The sequence below is a fragment of the Phaethon aethereus genome (genome assembly GCF_964289735.1).
Source record: "Phaethon aethereus genome assembly, chromosome: 1".
Lineage (NCBI taxonomy): Eukaryota > Metazoa > Chordata > Aves > Phaethontiformes > Phaethontidae > Phaethon > Phaethon aethereus.
This window is the reverse complement of record NC_138575.1, coordinates 156,904,975-156,925,840: the sequence shown is the minus strand read 5'-3', so window position 1 is coordinate 156,925,840 and position 20,866 is coordinate 156,904,975. Positions and strand designations below refer to the sequence as shown.

General features: G+C 40.0%; 1 protein-coding gene across 1 annotated transcript in view; it reads right to left on the bottom strand.

Annotated features, from left to right (window-relative positions):
- NALF1 (NALCN channel auxiliary factor 1) overlaps window positions 1–20,585 on the bottom strand; it is a gene marked incomplete at its 5' end in the record, with an annotated part of 493,314 nt that extends 472,729 nt beyond the window's left edge. The window contains one exon of the mRNA XM_082013914.1: window positions 19,779–20,585. Within this exon, the coding sequence (XP_081870040.1) occupies window positions 19,779–20,585 (807 nt within the window). The remainder of the gene's footprint in view (window positions 1–19,778) is intronic.
- Window positions 20,586–20,866: the final 281 nt, after the last annotated feature.

Genomic DNA, 20,866 nt, shown 5'->3' with positions numbered 1-20,866 from the left:
GTGACTATTGGAAGAAGAAAAAAACAGCCTTTGTAGGTGCATTTTAGAAGAGAGAGGCTGCTTTTGACTACAATACTACCTCAAAACATTGGAGCTCACCTTGTCTGTGACAGTCTTTTGGAAGACATTTGGCTAAGAGAGTATTTATTAACATGGCATAACTAGGTAGACGGTAAATGGATACTTTTCTCATTATGGAAAGAAAGAAAACAATATTGAACTTGTTCTTGAGAAAAACTGCGTAATAAAGCTTCTGACCTTCAGTAGGTCTTTGCAAAGTAATGTGTAAGTAAGGATTTCTCCAAATGGTTTCTATTGTCACTGTCTATCTTGAACAGTCAGTGCAAGAACTTCTTTTAATATGTTGCTTAACCAAGAAGGCAAATCAAATGAAATAAACTGTTTCTTATAATATCTCTGCAGCTGCCCGTTGGTTGACTTTTGCTAGCTAAACAGAAAGCAGAAATACTTTATCACAAAGCCCCTAGCCCCTGCATGTACGACTGATCACATCCAAACAGAATGCAAAATCTGATACGATGTCAACTTGAAGTGAGTTCTTTACAAGCACAAAATTGCTACTACTAAGTCAGCCAAGCAGCTCAGGGTCATGTTAAAGGGATCTGCACACCACACCGCCTGCATGTCCCTTCCATCTCGAGACCCCATCTCCTGCCAGTCTACACACAGCATGTTCTTTCGCACATAAAGACAGGTAAGCATTGCACCTGGCTGTGAATGTTAAGTTTAGTGTATCAGCAACATCTTTAGATTAGCCACTTGTCCTAAAGACAAAGATTTTCCTGTAGGCTGTCCTCATCATCTATTTGTGTTGTACGTTAAAAAAAACCAAAAACCAAAACAAAAACCCAAAACAAAAACCCACACAACAAAAAACACCTTAATGCTACTATAGATTACTTTATTCTCTATTGTGGCAGTAAGATCTTATGGACGTATCCAGAATTATCAATGACAAACATCAAAAATTCTGAATAAAGATTTCATATTCTGCTTCATTTTAGTAATCTGTATTCAAAATTAGTACATTATTTCTTACCAAGCACATCGATCCGTCTTGTGTGCATTAAAAACCACCTCTTCCCGTGTTAACTTTTTTCACGTGATAGAAATCAGATTCTAATTTGTATCCTAACTCAGGAAATGAGTGCTTAGCACCTCTGAAAGCCAGGTCACTTCTCTTAATTTCCCTTGGACAGTGTTTCCTGAGAGTATCCTCCTAAGCACTTCCTACCTGGACGCCGCTGAGAGTAGAACAGAGAAGGTATAGTATTTCCATTGCTGTAAAACAATCCCAGAGGGAAATGAGACGTACCCTGCACCCACTGAGCATGTTTTGATGTTTGTAACAGGCACTTGTGTATGCTGCAAGACCCAGAAGAAGCTGTTACTGAGGCGAAAGTTCCTCTGGGTCTTTTGCTGCGTATATATAACTTTGTAAAGTTTCAAACTTTGCAACCTTTAATGGTTTAAAACATTCTCTGGAGTGCATATCTTGAGGTAGCTCAGATGACAATTACTTCGAGCAGGCTAGCTATTCCACTATGCTCTGTCTGCAGCCTAAAATCATTAATGGGATAACTAGGAGAGTTTGAGTAGCAACTTCACACTTCTTGTGGCGTAAGAACAACTTTCTTTGCTCAGAGGATGAGGACTCTTGTGCAGCAGCAGTGGAAGAGTTTTGTATGAGGCAAAAGAGCTGAGACATATGTGATCAAAAATAATTTGATAGATGTGAATGGAGATTTTCTATCAATGATTATTAGTACTAGTCGTACTTAAAAAGAGTTCCCTGCAAAACCTAACTGGAAATTTGGAAATATGGAGGGAAAAAAAACAAAAAAAAATTTGAAGACAGAACAACTTATTGCTAAATAATTCTCTTTCAAAACCCATCGACTACCACTTGATGCTATTCCTACTGCTTCACTGTGTTCAACTGACTTTGAGTATCTTCAGGCTGTGGAGAGCACTGAACATACAGCAGCAAATTTCCTACACCTTAACTGAGTTCTCCAGCTACCAGGCAATTACACAAATGATGGCGAATCGCATCCCCCATTCTGGGTTTTTTTGGAAGGGAGGGTTTTAATAAAAATGCTGTTTGCTTCACTAAAGGAATAGGTGCAGAAACCATGCATAGTACAGTGGTTTTAAAAAGCAGCACCTCAGAAAATGAGGTATGTGTGTGCATAGATGCAGTAACACATCCAGGCAGGAAGAGACTTGGAAAAAAGGCTACTTGGAAACAGTAGCTCGGTAAAAATTTCCAGGATTCTCTTTTGTCATAGATTTCTCATCAGAATTTAAATTTACCCTCTTATTCCTTTTCAAGCTACAACCCTGTTGCATTACCCACCACACATGGCTCCACTTTTGTACCCTTTCTTTGAGAAAAACATGTTACTCTCCCTTCCAAGTGGTATAGAGTTTAAAGAAATAAATAAATAAACAAATTAATAAAATCGACTTCTATCCAATCAGATCTCTGAACAAGGAATATCCTGGTTACTTTGGGGACTGCAATATGTAAGCTATTTATGGATTTGTCGGTGTACCTGGCACAGAACACTTATGGTCTTCAAGATGCATAAATGGTGACAGGCACATCTTAATGGGGAAGTGGGATGGTTGAATGAGAATATATGGAGTAACTAGGTATAAAGTATGGCTCTTGCAAGAGAGATCGTGATTACCCTTCCAAGAAGTTAAAGGAGAAACTGGACAAGATAAGAATATAGAAGAGACAGCAAATTATTCTTTACATCACTTTTTGGCTCAGAGATCACTGAAGAGATACCAGCCTTTTCGAGTAAAGATAAGGAGCTTTTGACAATTCAGATATCATAAGAAGAATGGCTGGAACAAATCAATAAATAGAAGATCAATGTATCCCAAGAATGGGATGCTGTTTATTCAAGGGTCCCAAAGCAATTTAAGACTAACTAAAAAAAATCCATGATGATACAGTCTCACATTGAAATCAGCATGTATACTGAACCGTGCAGGACCGCAGTCATCTTCATGTAACTACTGAGAGAAGCAGAGGAAGAATTCAGACAGCTCTACGCACGTATTACTGCAGTAATAAAGACACTAACTGAGGTACCAATTAAAAATAAAAGCGTTAAATACCTGGATTAAAGTTAGAAGACTTAATGTCTGGTACGTCTCCTTAATCTATTAGAATTCTTTTGGCGTGTTAATAGATAGCAGATAAGAGAGAGCTGGCTGATGCACATTTTCTGGACTTTCAAAGAGCCTTTGAGCATGCTTCCCACAAAAGGCTGTTAGAGACACTAAGTAATCACAGGGTGAGAAGTAAAGCATTATCATTGATTAGAAATCAACTACAAAAAGCAGAACACATTTATTAACGGTCACTGCTCCATGTGGCTAAAGATTAACAGCAGGGTGCCCCCAGGTTCTTTGCCATGTATGAGAGTATTTAATCTATTTATTAATCATCTGGAAATGGGACTACCGATAAGAGGGAAATATTTACAAGTGACACAACAAGTCTTAGATTAATCAAGGCCAAAGCAGGCCAAGGAGCTTTTGGGTTGCTTAAAGAGCTCAGTGAAAGGGGGAACAATGACAGGTGGAATCCGGCACTGCCAAGCCTAATGCACGCACACTGGAAAGAACCATATGAAATACTTCATCTAGAATTAAAAACTCGGTATGACCACTGAAGGGGAGGAAAAAACCTCTTGATATGCACATATCGGTGAAAACAGTCCTCTGGATCCAACCACAATCTAAAATAAAGACATTCTTGAGAAAGAGATGAAAAGGACAGAGTACTGGTATAAAGATTACGAAGGCAAAGATTTATTTATTTAGGGGAAAAGACCGACACCTCTGAAGGAAAAGACTAAAAAGACATAATGAATAAGTAAAGATAAACCACAAATAAATTAAATGATGTAATTACTTCTCCCTCTTCATAAGACAAATGAAGAATTCAGCAAAACTGAAAATTCTGTATTTAAGCAAATAATTCTTTTATTTTTCATTTAAGCCAGACATATGGAACTCCATATTTGATGTTACCAAGTCCAAAGATAACACCATTTTAATGAAGGACTTCGATTTTTCTGTGGATTTGTACATAAAAGTTCTTCACAGTAAAGCACTCTGTTCTGTCCAGCAAGCTGAAATCAAACCAACACAAACAATAAATGAAAAGTCAAGCTACCTCTGCAGTCATCCTCTTCTGTTTCACAGGCACACAGCTTATTCTTATCCCAATTTCTATACATTATAAACCACACTTTTCAGTTGCAGGCCTGCTGTCATGGATGCCCATCTTTCATTTCCCCTTTCAGAAAAATGTCCTTCTTAATAGAGCATATTACTGTAGCGAAGATCCACAGTCAAACCTATCAGCAGAGGTTAGTTTGGTAGGAACTTGAGGAGGGGGAAAGAGAAATGGATAGGTAGTTGTGAACAATAAAGGGAAAAGAATAGCTATATCCTAAAAGATATTTTAAATTGTCATCTTTGTCACTGGTGGGCATGAATTGGAAATGTGTTTAGCACAACCCTGACTGCTTCACAGCGAAGTGTGCTGTGTACCAACGTCTTTTAAAGTAGGTAAACAGTAACATGTGAAGCTGTGTCTATGAGAAATTGCTCATAGCAAAAGCTTAATGCATGAGGACTTTTTACACGTGCCCCTTTTGCCAAGAATCATAGGTAAAAGCCTACATTGTAATGTCTTGCAGCTGCAGAGAAACTTGCATTACAGCAGGTGTACAGATGTTCTTCTCATTTTGTGTACAATACATAAAAAAAATCCTTCTCTGTCATGCAAGAAACTGCACTTAAATGCCTTTGGCAGTCAGTAGCCATTAATACAGCCCCAAAACTGTATGTGCAAGGGGAATATAAGCAGCAAATCCCTCCACTAGTATTTCAATATATGCAAAATTATTTCTTTTTCTGGTTTTGATTACTAATTTGGCTACAGCACTTCAAGATAATTTACGTAAATACAACCTTCTCCTTCTACCCTGGTCTCCTCTTTCATCCAACAATTTGCCACTAGGTATCAGAAAAAAATTGTATAGGAGCTACACAAAAAAATCAGTAAGAACTATAGGAACAGAAATCCTATCTCAATTATTAAAAAGAAACAACAGAACTAATGCAGCAAACATAGCAAGGTTCTGCCACACATTCAGAGAAATCTAGGGTTTTGAATACCATTCCAAGTGCCTTTGAAAATTATATTTATCTCTAACAATAAGATACTCCTTCATGTATGAAATTATACTAACCGAAAATATATGGAAAAGTATTTTATTGTATCATAAGGATGATAAATTGACTACTGCCTAATATGGGTTAAGAAGAAACTTTGCAATCTAGCAAATTATTTTCTGTCTGATCTAGCCTTCATATTACCTCCCAAGCTTATTCCCAGAGATAGGACATGACACCAAGCAGATCCTTGAGCAGCGTAGTATGTTAGTTCATATATTTTGCTTACCAAAAATACCCCCTCTTCAGTTTTCTGATTCTTCAGTATCAGCTCCTTCAGGCTTCAGGATAAAGCAACGTTAAGTACAATCTAAGATACATCCAGCTGAAGCCTTATACAAATATGTTGTCTACCTACTCTTATGATGATCCAAGTCAAACATCTGCAGTTTTGGCTACCTGCCATGCTGGCTGCTTTTCCCGCTGGCAGGACAATGTCCTGCCTCTGCTAGTTGGTCTCCGTTGCAGTTTCCACTCAGCTCAGTAGCATCAGTTGGTCACAACAACCCCACGCAACGCTACAGTCTTGGGGAGGAGTGGCTGGAGAGCTGCCCGGCGGAAAGGGACCTGGGGGTGCTGGTTGACAGACGGCTGAACATGAGCCGGCAGTGTGCCCAGGTGGCCAAGAAGACCAACAGCGTCCTGGCCTGTATCAGAAATAGTGTGGCCAGCAGGAGTAGGGAAGTGATCGTGCCCCTGTACTCGGCACTGGTGAGGCTGCACCTCAAATCCTGTGTTCAGTTTTGGGCCCCTTGCTGCAAGAAGGATGTTGAGTTGTTGGAGCGTGTCCAGAGAAGGGCAACGAAGCTGGGGAGGGGTCTGGAGAACAAGTCTTATGAGGAGCGGCTGAGGGAACTGGGGTTTTTCAGTCTGGAGAAGAGGAGGCTGCGGGAGATCTTAACGCTCTCTACAACTACCTGAAAGGAGGTTGTAATGAGGTGGGTGTTCGTCTCTTCTCCCAAGTAACCAGCGATAGGACGAGAGGAAATGGCTTCAAGTTGTGCCAGAGGAGGTTTAGACTCAGTATTAGGGAAAATTTCTTTACGGAGAGAGTGGTCAACCATTGGAACAGGCTGCCCAGGGAGGTGGTGGAGTCACCAAAAAACCTGTGGACATGGCACTTCAGGACATGGTTTAGTGGGCATGGTGGTGTTGGTTTGGTGGTTGGACTTGATGGTCTTTTCCAACCTTAAGGATTCTATGATTCTATGATCTGGTGGTGAAGTAAGTGTTCGTCACCTGCAGGTCTCCCCCTGATGTTTCAATCAATCAAACACACTGATACTATTTCAGAAAATTATTTGGTTATCCATTCTTTCTAGGCTGGTGAATCACTTTTCTTTCCTCTTTTTAGCATCACTGGAGTTGTGACTTGGGGAAAAGGTAATAAAGCTTCTTGGTGGTTACCAAAGGCAAAAAACATTAAGCCCCGCAGATCTTCAGGAACGTTGTTACTATTGGAATAGGGTTTATCATGACCTCTGGGACTTTCTTCCCAGAAGTGCAGTAAACTTACTTAAAAACAACTCAATACATGGCATGAATTTTCAAGGTTCAAAAGTGATGACCACCTGTAGTTACTGGCAGTATTGCAATCAAAATACCTAAATAATAAAAATTGGAAAGGCAGTAGGTTCGCTATACTAAAAACAAATACTCTATCAGCAAGGCAATATTCTTCCAGTGTTATATTTTCTAAAGAAGTACACAGGACTTTTTTAATCTTTCAAAGAAAAAGGCTTTACTCTGTAAATAATAATATCAATCCATACCATAGACACAGTTTTGTCCTCAATGCTGAAAAATCCAAAGAAACTGAAGTCTTCACAGGTATATAGAAAATGAAATAACTAAAAAAGAAAATCAGTTACTCAGGCTTTCTTGCATATTTAGTTGTCAGTTCAGTGGTTACCTAAAATCCAGAATGACACTGCCTCATAATCTTCTTTTCTTCTAGTGGGAAACAAGAAAATAAGTTAGAAGATAGAGAGGCCAGTATTTTATTAAGGAAGATCAGACTTGTTCCATTCCTGCCAATTTCCCCCCCTCCCCACACAAATTTTTCAGTGTTGTGATTGCTTAGATATTTTTGCACCACTCTGAAAATAAAATTTCAGGAGTTGCCATAAAAAGGCCCTGAAAGATCTGTTCAGCCTTATGTCCATGTGCTGGGAAGGTGCTGTGAATTCCACAGCGAGGACAGAGGCAGCCCAGAGAGCCCGAAACGCAGCAGAGCTGCAGTGGTTCCAGTACCGCACAGAGGCTTGGCAGCTGCACGGAAGGCATGGAGCAAAAATCTGCACCATGCTGTGTGTCACCTCCATAGGCATGCCAGCAGAAGACAGGGAGAAAAAACAAACAAACAAAAAGAATAATAGACGATCACCAGTGCCATGATGATATAGAGCCAGGTGCAGTGAATCATTTCAGAGCTTCGGCTCAGGGTCTTGAACTTCAGTCCTGAAGCAATTGCTGAGATGCTTTGGGGATTATCTCCAGGTGAGGGTTGAATTTCAGTCTTTTTAACTACGGCTATGTGAATATTAACAAGGAGTGTGGCTCTGTAGAAACACTCTGTAGACTGAAACAGTGCTGAGAGCCAGGCATTGGCATTATATGTGTTTCATAGGTTTTACTTCAGGCTCACCCCAGTCCCTTGTCCTCTAGACTTGCATGTCCCTTAGTGCCTGTAACTCATTCAACGAGCTTCTGGGGCACTTCTTCGCCTTTATTTTCAGCAGAAAGCAATCCGGTTTGCGTGCTCCCAGATTGCTCCGTGACGTGCATCAAGATATAGTAAGAGTGGGAGTGGGAATGAGTGGGAGATTCATTTCAAAAGCACGCTCCTGACATGAACTAAAATGCTAATGTAGACACAGCCTCAGGGCAGCTGCCTGTACACAGTTCAAGCACTTGAGATCTGAGTTGCGTGCCCAAGTGTGTACAGACTCTGCAAGAAATAAATAGTTGCGTTTTAACTCTACTAGGACACAAAGTGAAGAAAAGAATTTGAAGCCGGACCAGCCCTTTGAGGAATATAACTGAGGAATATAACGAGGGTGCAACTCATCGTGCACTTAGTGGTATGGGGGACCTGCATTGCTGCATTGCTGTACGATTTGAGTTCCCCAATAGTACTGTTACTTGCAGGAGAAAAAAAAAAAACAAAAAACAAAAAACAAACAAAAACACAAACAAACCATACCTTCAGGTCTTTTGCTTCCTTTAGAACATATCATCAAATTATTTTAAACGTCTCTTCATTCATATCTATTTGATCTCCATTTTCTATCCTGTACACAGGACCACAAATTTAGAGTAACCCAAAAAGCTTACTGATATTCACAGATCTCTTATTCCTCCCTGTGAGCCTACTGATCTTCCCTGCAAGTCATGATTTTGATAAAATTCTGAGATGTAAATATTTCCTGCAAGATGCAAAACATGTTATCTCCTCCTCTTGCAGATCTAAACAACTATAAAAAGAGAAGATCTCTTCCATCCCAAATATCAATTCTCTTCAAACCAGGCCTATATTAAAAACTATGATTAAAAATCATGCTATAAATACTTATATTCATACCAAAACTTAAGGAAGATTGTTTCTCCAGGGATCCAAAAAAACAACCACAAGTAGACTGGAAACTACAAAAGCTGTTTAAAAAAATATTTGGAAAGTCATTGAGGTTCATGTTTATATTGCACAAGTTAACGTCATTCTGCCCTTTAAAATATTCCAGAAAAAATATAAAACTCGGATGATACAACAGTAACAAAAACCTGATCTCCCAGATAATCACACCAATTAAAAGATCCTGGTCATTAAAAAAAGCACATTAAAAACCCCCATACTTATTACATAATGTGCAAATAAAGAAACAGAAATTAAAATAATGTAAAATATCCAATTTAAACAAACAGAACATTTAAGGAAACTTCTTCCACAATCTATTGAGTAGCAGAGATACATGGAGCTTTAGGCGGTTTTGTTCCAACCAGTGATCCAAATTTCAGTCCAAACACCCGGAGAGTCTCTACAAAGGATTTGCAAAGACCAGTGCAAAACAGGATTAGTGCCCATCCTGGCTATGACATCAGCAACTGATGCTTGTGTATTCCACATTGACTGTGGGGTCTTTCTGAAGCCTTGATGAAAGAAAGAAAGAAAATACCCTAAGTATTTTACATTTCCAGCTCAGTCAGAAAACAAACAAAGAAGTGACTGAAAAAAGGAAAAGAACATTTAGAAAGAGCTATTACATTTTTCTGTACCTCCTAAACTACTTCTTAATTTTGAAGAATCCAGGACATCTCAAAGATTTCCACAGGACTCTACTTCAGGACTGTCCTAGCCTCTCCAAGATGTTTGATCCTACTTCAGTAATTTCCTTGTGGCATGTCCTGTAAGACATATATGTATATATATTTCTCTCACACATATATCCATACATATGTGTGTATAGTAGCTGTAATTTTTATTTAAGATGAGTCATAATTAAAATTACTACCTTCTTTATGAGTGTTGAAATGTACCACAGAGCAAAACTTCCATTACCTGATCAATTTTTCAACTTATGCTTCAATTCTAACTGTACTTATACCTCCATAAATACAGAATGTCTTTACAGAAATCAAAGCAGCTTCTCTGGATATAAACTAGCAAAAGTACTGATCAGCATGTCTCCTTTTAACCCTGGCAGATGACCTACACTCTTGGCTGGAAAAGGCACATTAATTCTGTTTTGTTATCTTCAAGGTTTTACCCCTCCCTGAATAGCTGAACAAGTTAAGCTCGTAATATTTTTCTACAGTGTGCCTGAAAAATCAATAGAATAAGAGAATGGGATCAAGACCAAGTACAACAGCACAGGAAAAAAAAATTAATCTGACAACAATAACAAATTAATAACATCAAAGACAAGGAAACAAGCATTTAAGGCACTCTGCATATTGCTTTTTGTGGCAAGCTTGTAAAGCAAATCAGTCTGAGTAGAATCTGTCCCTTTGATTTCTTATATTTGAATTTTAAAGTATATCATGCGCCTCCTTCTGCTCTCAAAACAGTATTACATTAAGTAAAGCATTGATTTCAATTGTGTTAGTCCTGGTTTATGTCATTGTAGATTCCTGACTAAAGAAAATTGGTCTATCTTTACAAATGAAAATAAAACAATATTTTAAATTCACATCTGTCATACAGAGATTGGCTTGAAGTACATTTACTCAGGTCACGTCCCAGGAATCAATCTCAGCTGCTATAATTTTGAAAACTGTCATTGCAGTAATGATTTAATTTTGTTAATATAGGGAGGTTGCAAAAAATGTATATTTATAATATTCAGCTTTAACGTTAATATGATTTAAATAGACACAAAAGAAAGCATAATGCACTTCTAACTGAATTGGGATATAAAACAGCAAGCCTCATTTCCTGAACTCCAGTGATACACTATATCTTGTTAGCTAAACTTAGCTTATAATAGGGGTCATTTCCCCAAGGACTGTTATATCAGAAAGCATAGAAGAGAAAAATAAAAATAAAAAAAATAATTCTGCTTTTAAGATAATTTGGCCAATACTTCAAATGTACCTTGTTCAGAAACTCCCCGATTCTTCATAACCCTGGTCCAAGTTCTGGCAGGTTCTGTGTGGAAGTATTTACAGGACTTTAACTCCACGGCAGAATGGGACTGGAAATTAACCTCTCTCGTCTCTGAATGCATGAAGAATCTTAAAAGCCATCCCGCGAGACCTTGGCTGTGGTTTTGTTTTGCTTCCTTTTTTTAAGTGCAGAACCTCAAGCCAGAACCTTAGTGGAATCTAATCCCCATATATCCTCTGTCCTGGCCCTGCTCCAGCTGCGTAGCCAAAGGGGCAGAGCCTCTGTGCTCCTGGCAGCACGTGCTGGGGCATCCTCACGAGCAGGACGCTGGGCGCTTCCCATACTTGTTCCCTTCTGTAAAAAACTTTCTTCTCCTTAAAAATGCTCAGTCTCACTTTAAAACGCTGTACCACAATATTAACATCTTGAACATAGTGTGAAAGGATGTTTCTGTACTTACAGGGGCATAACATTTGCAATATTCCAATATAGATGCATTTGGGATCCTTTACTTAATAATAAAAAGGTCAATGAATTAGGCTCTGATGACATGGATCTTTCTCCACTGATTACACTATTTGCCTGATTTTAACACACCTGGAAACAGTACAGACATATCCCACTGGAAAACCACTAGAAACTTGCTTATTAAAGAATTTACTAATGATTGGTATTCTGAATAGATATTACGGCAATAATTCTCTTGAAAATTTCCAGAGGTTTTAGTCTTTACCAAAACATAGATTCCAGATTATTTGTAGCTGTTTTTAATAAAAAAGTTTATGACTGACATACATAATTTTATTTTAATCTTTTTTATATTATTCATTGATACTTGAAGATACGGTTTTCTCATATTTTAAAAAGAATTTACTTTTAAAGTGAGATGTGCTATACCAGATTTCACCATGAAGTGATCTTCTTTTATAAGTCTTTGAATACACAAGAATTTTTACAATTGTGACATTAAAAAAAAAAAATTGTAAAAATGCCACTGTCATATCCCAAAAGTAAGAATTTGGACTTTTTAAAATTTGTAATCTCTCAGATACAGTTTCCCCCTAATTTCACTGAAATCATTTAAAACATCCACAATGACTTCCAAAATGCTGCAGAATTTCTAAGCATTTTGTTGGCAGCTTCAGTTCAGATCATCTTTGTTACTGTTTTTTATCATCAAGTTGTTTTCTAATGATGAAATCTCTGAACGATCTCTCAACATCAATCTATATGAAAGGTGAACATTCCCATCAGGATCTCCAAGACATTTCAAAGGACCAAGATCTTCATATAGAACTGCTGAAGTTTACCAGTTCCACATTTATATCATCACTGTCTCAACAGTTTGGGTCCCACCAGGTTCTCCCATAAAGGCTTTAGGACAATGTTATTTCAAACACAGCTTTTGAGACACGTCCATCAGTTTGGATGAAAGAGATGAGATGAAGGGTGGAAGAATATTAAGTGATGATCAACTTAATTTCAAAGCCGCTTACATCATGCCTTGTTCTCTGTCATTGTGGACTGGGAGCTTGTTGGCAATAGCGCTTCAATGTGCGTGTTCTAAAGGAGCAATCTACATCTTTCATATAGCTGCCCTGTTTGCAGACAAGGTCAAATCACAGATCCAAAACTAAATCTGGTCTTTATTTTTTTTAACATATCTTCAAATTAATAAAATCTCTCTGCAAGCCAGAATATGTCTCTAGCACCTCACTAAATTTGTATTCATCTAACTGATTGATGCTGTAAAGTAAACCAAACTATCACACACTCTCACTTAGCAATGTTTGCTCTACAGTTCTGACAAGAGAAAAGTACAGTGAAAAGAACACAGAAAAGTGAAGTATGGTTATTTCAGTAAAGTGGCATAAACGTCTAATATATGCTTCTTGCATGAGAGAGATTGGGTAGGCTTGGGACTTCCCTCTGATTTGGTGTAAGGGAAGAACATGAAACCCAGTGTAATGTATAGGAATTCTCACATATGTAGATACCTCCTCCCCCCAAAAAACATCTTCCTTGTGAAGAGAGAAGGGAAAATTAGAGAAATAATCTGTAGCAGATTTACCTGCAAAAATTGCTATTAAGAAGATGACCTACAATTGTTATTGTATGGGTTTTCTGTAGAAATAACAACTGAAAAAAGTAATATGTAGAAGCTCTTGGCCTCCCCTCTTTCAAAAAAGTGATAAAAATACTTACGTCATACAAGGCCCTTTCCTACTCTCAACCCGAAGAAGCAGATTGCATAACTCACGCACTCTTCAATGACAGAATATAGTTATCGGAGAAGTGAAAGAGGCTTGTGATTTCACTAGGTTGGTGTGGAACAGAACAAGTAGCAGGATTTTACAAATTTTTTCACAGTTAAATTTTGCATATGAACACAGTTTCATCAAAACTTTTTTTTTACCAAAATCACTTTGTTAGAATTCATCTAAGATGACTTTAGAGGCCCACAGTGGAGGTGATTGTGTCTGAGACAAAATGATAGTATGCGCTCTTTACAGACAATGAACAGAAATTAGGTACTTTTCCGGCATAACCCATACAAACTGTTTTAGATGTCCACTTCACTGTGAATCGACTCAGACTCTAGAATTACCTATGTATCCCCACTGACTACAAAGAGAGTCTGAACTTTTCTATTTTATGTGGACACCCAGACTGGACATCTACTTTTTTTTTGGTGGTCAGATGAATTATTTAGTTTTTCTGTCTTCTGGAGTATAACTTATCAAAAAGTAATATTTAAGAATTCAGCTTCTAAGTTACTTTTTCCCCTTTAGGCAAGTCACAGATCTAAATACATTATGGACCTTAATGCAAGCCTGGAGTAAAAAATTACTAAGTATAGATCAAATGATTTTTAGGCAGGATAAGTGATAGAACTATAATTTGCATTTTGATTACTTTTCCTAGAAAAACATGAAATGAAGGATCAAGACTTCCGCATTCTCCGCAAGGTGTGTGTGAATTGTACTGCTTGATGCAAAAACAATCAGTGAACAAAGTAAAATTGAGTAGAAAGCCATGAGGTCCCTAGCCATGTGACAGTAATACCATGAAGTGTTAAAGGGTGGCTGACGAGCTAGGGTGGAATTCACTTCAACTAGTCTGTGCTAGTCCTCTGTAGTCTTTTTTCCTAAATTGGGAATTAAGTACCCTTCGACACTATAAGTGGGGTGAATATCTAGATGATCATCTAAGTGCAAACTTTTGAAAAGTTAGGTGGGGTGAATTCAACTCTGGAAAGAACACCCTAGGAAATTTGGTCTTTCAGGACTGAAGAGATCTGATCCTTATCCAACAAAGCGTTTAGGCAACTGAATGCCTACAAGCATGTGCGTAGTCCTCCCTGAGTGCACTGCCATTCATCTAGCTCAAAACAGGAGACTGAAGCAGATTGCTGAATCAGGATTTTAGGTCAAAATACAAAGTCCATTAGTACACAGTCAAGTGTTGCTCCTTATATTAATACACCAGTGCATTATTACAACAATAGTAATACTAAATTCATCCACATAGTTATCTTAAATTAGTTTTGAAAAATAATTCAGCTTCTACTTTTTTTTAAATCAAATTAACAAATAGCATGTGCAAACATTAATTTATACAGTCACATTCAATCCACAGCATTTTAAACAAAACTTTCAAACTATATACATTTAAGTATCATGGCTTTTTCAATACAGCGTATTATTAATTTTAAAAAGGGCTTTAAAATAAATATTTAAATTTCAACACATTCTGAAAAGGCATCGGTTCAGTAATTATTGTTTATTGTCTCCCATTCATATTAGACACTGACCACCAGTGCAGATTTCTGAAGGTTAATTTTTAAGAGTTTCTTCTGATTAGCTTAGGTATCACTCTTGAATATAATATAAATATCGTGTGATTAAGATGTGCAATTTAAATGCCTAACTTGGCGGCAGATGCTGGTCTATGTGACCTTTTGTAACAGAAGGGTTCTTTTATCACTTGAGCTTTTGGTTTCGTATTTCTCATCTGCTCTTCTCTGCCAGCTTAACTGAGAGTTTAAATCAAAACCTAATTAGACTACATATGCTGTTTAGGAAAAAGTTCTTGGAAAAGTCATGACTCATATAAGCTTTGATATTTCCAGATAAATGAGAACAGATATGATTTTAATTGTTTTAAATAATTTTCAGTCATCCTCTTACTCAAACAAAAGTAATTGAACACAGCTCTTAGATTAAAACAAAAAAAATCTAGTAAAAGAAGCACCAGCTCTATATTCCTATCAACTATACACCATCTATGTTCAGTGATGAAACCCTTTATTGATATGCATGTTTTTCAACTTAGTACTATAACTCAGCTATTTTCTTACATATTTGTTACTAATATCATAAATCTCGAATCAGAAATTATTAAATGATACTTAATTCCAGAAAAAAAGAGAAAAAAAAGATCTGTGTGTACATGTTGAGCACCTAGGTTGTCTGCTAAATTTTGCTTTTTAGCAATGTTGGTATAAAAAAGGTGGTATATTTTTAGTTTTCTCTTTTGATATTCTAGGAGGAAATCTGAATTATTTTGTTATTTTTTAATGATAATGCACTTACCTGAACTGCACATTTCAATATTTTAACTATCCCTAAGGAAGGCCACATTCTAAATACTCTCAATTTTCACTGGGTTAAAGAAATGTGTCAAAAAACAATAACTGATGTTTTGTTTGAACATTAATAAATATGTCTGCCAAGAAAGCCTTGGCCTCTGATACTTTTCACAAAGACAGAAGTTCCACCGCTCTCAAAAAAAAAAAAAAATTAAAAACCTTTACATTTATATGTCCTACTTACTTAGTTATTTGACCTAGTTCCTAATCAGAAGGAGCCAGAATTTTCTTTTATGCCACAGAGCTATTGCCTGCTGTCTTAAGAATAAGAACTTGAGTTTTCCCCTGACAGAAAGCTGACAAGCCATTATGAGGAACTGTGTTTTCCAATGTCAAGCCAATACAGTTCTCTCTTAATTGTTTGAATACAGTCCTATGTCACACTTTCTATAAAAAACATTATTGTGGAAAGCAAGAAACTTTAGATATTGCCAGGAACAATCTCTGTAAATATAACAATTACTTTATAATGTGCAAAAGCAAAATTTCATTTTTTTTTAATCTAAATTAAATTTAAAACAGAAAAACAGAAATGTAGATCCATATTCTCAGTTATTGAGTTACTTTAGTGATTCAGTAAAGTTACAGCAATTTATTTATGTCACCTTGCTGGATATGTAATACATTAAAATATTTGTCTTATATTTATTGTTTATCCATTACTGATACGTGACTATCAAGACAAGAAAACAATATATAAAGACATCACATTTCAAGGATATTTTTTAAGAAATAAGTTGAAGATGGATTTATAATGATACAACACTGATATCCAGAACTTCTAAATAACATACAAAGTCTACTGACATCCTAACAATATAAAATGCATATGCATGTTCATGGATACTATCAAAAAATACTGATTTTCCAAATGTTCTAAAAATCAAAATTCTCAGCATTTTCTACAAAATTTAAAAAAAATCCAGTACAACCCAATAAGAATTTTAATAGTAAGACCTTAATTACAAGACAGCATTCTTTTCAAAAAAATGAGTGAGTGTACTTAGATATTAAAACCAAAACTCACTATGCAGAATAGTTAAATGTGAACTGATAAGCCAAACAACTCCTGACTGCAAACCTCTGCAAAACAAAGCAATTTATTTAAAATATTCTTCAGACACCAGGAGACATGTAGTGAAACACAGAATATTTTGAAAATAAAGTTCATTTTCTTCCCGTTTCAGACAAAAGAATGAAAATACAAACTCTGAGGTTTAGAGTCACATATCAAAAGTATTTTGATATGTACTATTTGTTAGAACCACTAGTATTTTCTTGAAAGATATAACTTGCTGGACTGAGAAACACCCATGATTTTCACTCTTTATGGTGAGAACTGGCTGTGTCAAGGGTGGGAGATGGTGGTGGGGAGAGTTAGAGAAGAGGGAAGTAATACCCAATTACAAGTTTTAGGTTGACTGATATTCGGTGTAAATGTTATTGATTTTGTCATCAGCTATAACTGGTCAACTAGGTGAAAAGCTCTCTCTTTCTGTGAATGAAGAAGCCCTCCCAGAATACTAAGGATATCTTAAATAGAAATAGATTATTCAACAAGCCTTTCATTGTACTAAGACAGCGCTTACATACATGATTATTGAGTAAAGTCAGTATTTTTACGTATTCTGTTTAAATGAAAAGAAAAAGCAGCTCACCACATAAACCACTTACATGGTGTGTACCTAAAACACAGTTAGCTGTCAAGTTATTTTCTGTTCTGATTCTTAAGCTAAGAGTTATAGAAGATGTCCAGTGGTCAAAAAATTAATATTTACTTACACAAAAAAAACTATTTCCTGACTGAGTTTTATAAATGAGGTATGAATAAAACATCAGAAAGTCCAGCAAAACATTGCAATATTCACAAAGTCTTCACCACCAGTTTCTAGTTTCACCTGTACACGCTTGAGGGTAGACCACGTACAAGCACATCAATACACGCGGCTGTCAGACCGTTAGATCCGCTAACCGCTTGGCTCTCTCAGCCACCAGAATGGATCAAAAGGCTCCGGGGGGACCCAGAAGCACCGAATCAGGGCGCGGGTGGAAGGGGGCGGCTTCCCCCCAGCGCGGCCGCGGGCTGCGTGCGCTGCCTGTGCAGCACCTTGGACAGCAACCTGCCCGGCAGCGCCCCCCGCCCCGCCCCGCCGGCCCGTGCCGCGAAAGAAAAGACTGAGTTGCAGCCTTGGTACGGTTTGTTGTTTGGGTGGTTTTTTTCTTTTCCCTGATGGAATATCCTTCATTTTTAACACAGACTGGTTGGCCAAATTCTCAAAACATAGAGTAATACCGTCTGGCACTCGGAACCGGAGAACTGCAGGTCATTGGCACTGCATTTTGTCTAGTTCATTTCTATGTTTCATGCAACAATTTTAGTGCCAACAGCTTTTTCCCCGTCATTAGACAAGTATTTCTCCTTATTCAGTCTCTGAAGGGGAAATCATTATATCGTGTTCACTTGCGATTCTGTTCGTTTTCAACACCTTTTATACCATGATATACTGCAGAGCAACTGCACACTCTGTGGCAAAGTTCAGTCAAACTAAACTGCGATACATAAAAATAGCTTTAAGCAAGGAGATGTTGATCATTTGGCAGCACAGTGCAGTAGGTCAATGTCTAGTTAAAGAGTTACTGAAACGGCAAAGATCTCCTACAGCAGTAGACACCTATTTACATTTGATACATATTTTACCTATCCAATTTATGTTTTTTACTTAGCCAATTCACTCTGGAAATAAAATGTCTTTACATTATAAGTAACTGAGTACATAACATATATACAATAAGACTGTACACACAGAGTTGATAACCTAAAAACAGTGGAGTCAAAATTACTGATGGCACTACTTTACTTTTGCCAAGTTTAACAAGAAAAAATAAATAGGGCAACTTTCCTACTTTATCCAATTACATAACAGGATATTTCAGCTTCTGAAGGAACTGTGGATTGATTTTTTTTTTTTTTGTGGCAAAAATAGGTGCAAATTACACTAACTTATGGGTGAATGGGAACCTTTAGACATGGACTGTTATCATGAAATGATTTCAGAAGGCCCTGATGAAGTTACAGAGCACAGAAGTACTACTAGGCCTTCCGTTCAGACCGGTGATGTGTACACACTGTTGCGTTTCACTGCCAAAGCAGGACTTGGTTCAGACTAGTTAATGTAGTGCCACAGTAGCCGGGACAATCCAGTTCAGGGCCGGAACCATTCACCTGGCCCGGCTCTCAACAAGTACTCCAACAAATAGGGAAAAAATTGCATGCAGCGGGTTACTTTAGGCACCAAGGGCAAAACTTTTTTTCTTCCCTTTCCTGTCTTGAGAGCTAGGCCAACTAATCTTTTGCAAAAGTAGAGAGAAGACAGCAACTACGCCGAGCCAAAGCGGGACCCTGCCGTCTAACGAAGGAAACGGAATCCTTCGGGATCTCTGAGCCGTCGCCGGAGGCACCGAAGAAAACGGCCGCGGCTTATTGAAATGCTGTCACCACCACTTCCCAGCCAAGGGCCGCCGCCGTGCCCGCTGACATCCACCCTCGTCCTCGAGCTTTTCCCAGCTCCACAGATGTTGGCTGAACGCCAGAGACATGGTCCCGCTCCCCCCGCTCCCGAGGCGGCCGGGAGCCCCGCCGGCTGCGCCGCCCCGCGCACCGCCGCGGCCCCGGGGGGCGAGACGCCCGTCCTCCGGGCACCGGGGACACCCGTCGTCCCGGCCCCGACCCAGCCCCGGCCCCGCCGTGCCTCTCGCGGGCTTGGCCGCGGCCCTTGCAGGCTCCGGCCCCGGCCCGGAGGGCCCGCGGGCAGGGCAGCGCCGTCGGGCGGCCCCGGCTGCCGTCCCGGGCCCCGCGCATTGGCATGCAGCCCCCGTCGCTGCCTGCCGCCAAGCCGCATCCCAGCCCGCTGGAAGCCGGCAGCCGAGCCGGAGCCAATCGCATATTCATGAGGAGGGGGAAATCCAGCGCTGCACTCCCAGAGGACCGAGGATCACTTCTTATTTTCTTTTTTTTTCCCCAACCTTCCCCCTCTCTCTGCCTCTCCTTTAGCAATGCGCTAACGGGGGCTCCCCGCCGATATCCTCTGCAGCTCCGGCTGCGCCCTAAAAACCACGGCCGCCGGCGCCAGGAGCAGAGACCGAAGCAGCCAAAACAAGGACCACGGCAGCCACAACAGCCGAGGGAGGCACGCCAGCCCGCCAGCCAGGGACAGGAAACACAGCAGGGGCTCCTACCTTACAATCCTCAGGACACGATTTCACCGAGTACTCATCCGACTGTAAATATTTCTGGAGCATAACCTCAAACTCTTCGTATTTCTCCTGAGCGTGCTGGTCGTAGCGCTGGTAAGCCTGGACGCACTGGCTGCAGGAGCCTCCCCCCCTCAGCACCACATCCAGACTGCAGTTCAAAGTGTCCGGGTTGGACAACCCGGCGAACAACTCCCAAAGTGTGTAGGAATTACAAAAGGAAAGGTAAAAATCCGTCAGGTCCCAGCCGGGCGTCGGGCTCTGCCCTGCGCCCCGCAGCCGCCCCGGCCCCCCCCGCCGCCGGCACACCGCCTCCGCCTCCCCCACGCTGAAGCACTGCCCGGACGAGGAGCTCGGAGGGGGGCACGTCTCCAGGGGCCTGGCGGTGGAGTTCCCCAGGAAAGCATCTTTGCCGTGCCGGGGCTCGGTGGTGCCGTTGGTGCGGCTGCCGCGGCTGCTGGGGGAGGGCGGGAGAGAGGGCGAGGGGGGGGCGAGGAGCCGGGGCGCGGGGGGCGCCGGCTCCCCCATGCCCGCCAGTAGCTCCGGCTCCGCGGGCTCCGGTTTCTCGGGCGGCGGCTGCTCCTTCTCTCCGGTCCCCGTGAATTTGGCCTCGGCGCAGAACCACAAGTGATCAGAGAGCAGGACTGTGAAAAACAAGAGCGATGCCAGGGACAGTCGCCATTTCTGAGCCCTCTCTGAATCCGTGAAGGGTTTCTCGTTCTCCCGGGGTGCGAACCAGATTTTTAAGCCGTCATCATACTGCCGACTGCACATCCAAGCACCCCTGGTCATATTTTGGGAACGCACAGCCCTGGCCGACTCCACCGTGAGGGCTCCTTTGCCAGTGTCACCACAATATGCATTGACTTAAAAGATTGGGGGGATTTTCTTGCCTGCTTTCCCTTCTCTCGCTCGTTCGCTCGCTCCTTCTTCCACTCTCCCTCTCTCTCTCTTTCTCCCTCCTCTTTCTTCTTTTTCTTCCTCTGAGATATTGTTGGGTTTCGCCGGTGGCTCTGCCTTGGTCTCACCACACGAAGCAGCCCCAGTCCATCCAACGCGGAGTGCCGTGGAGA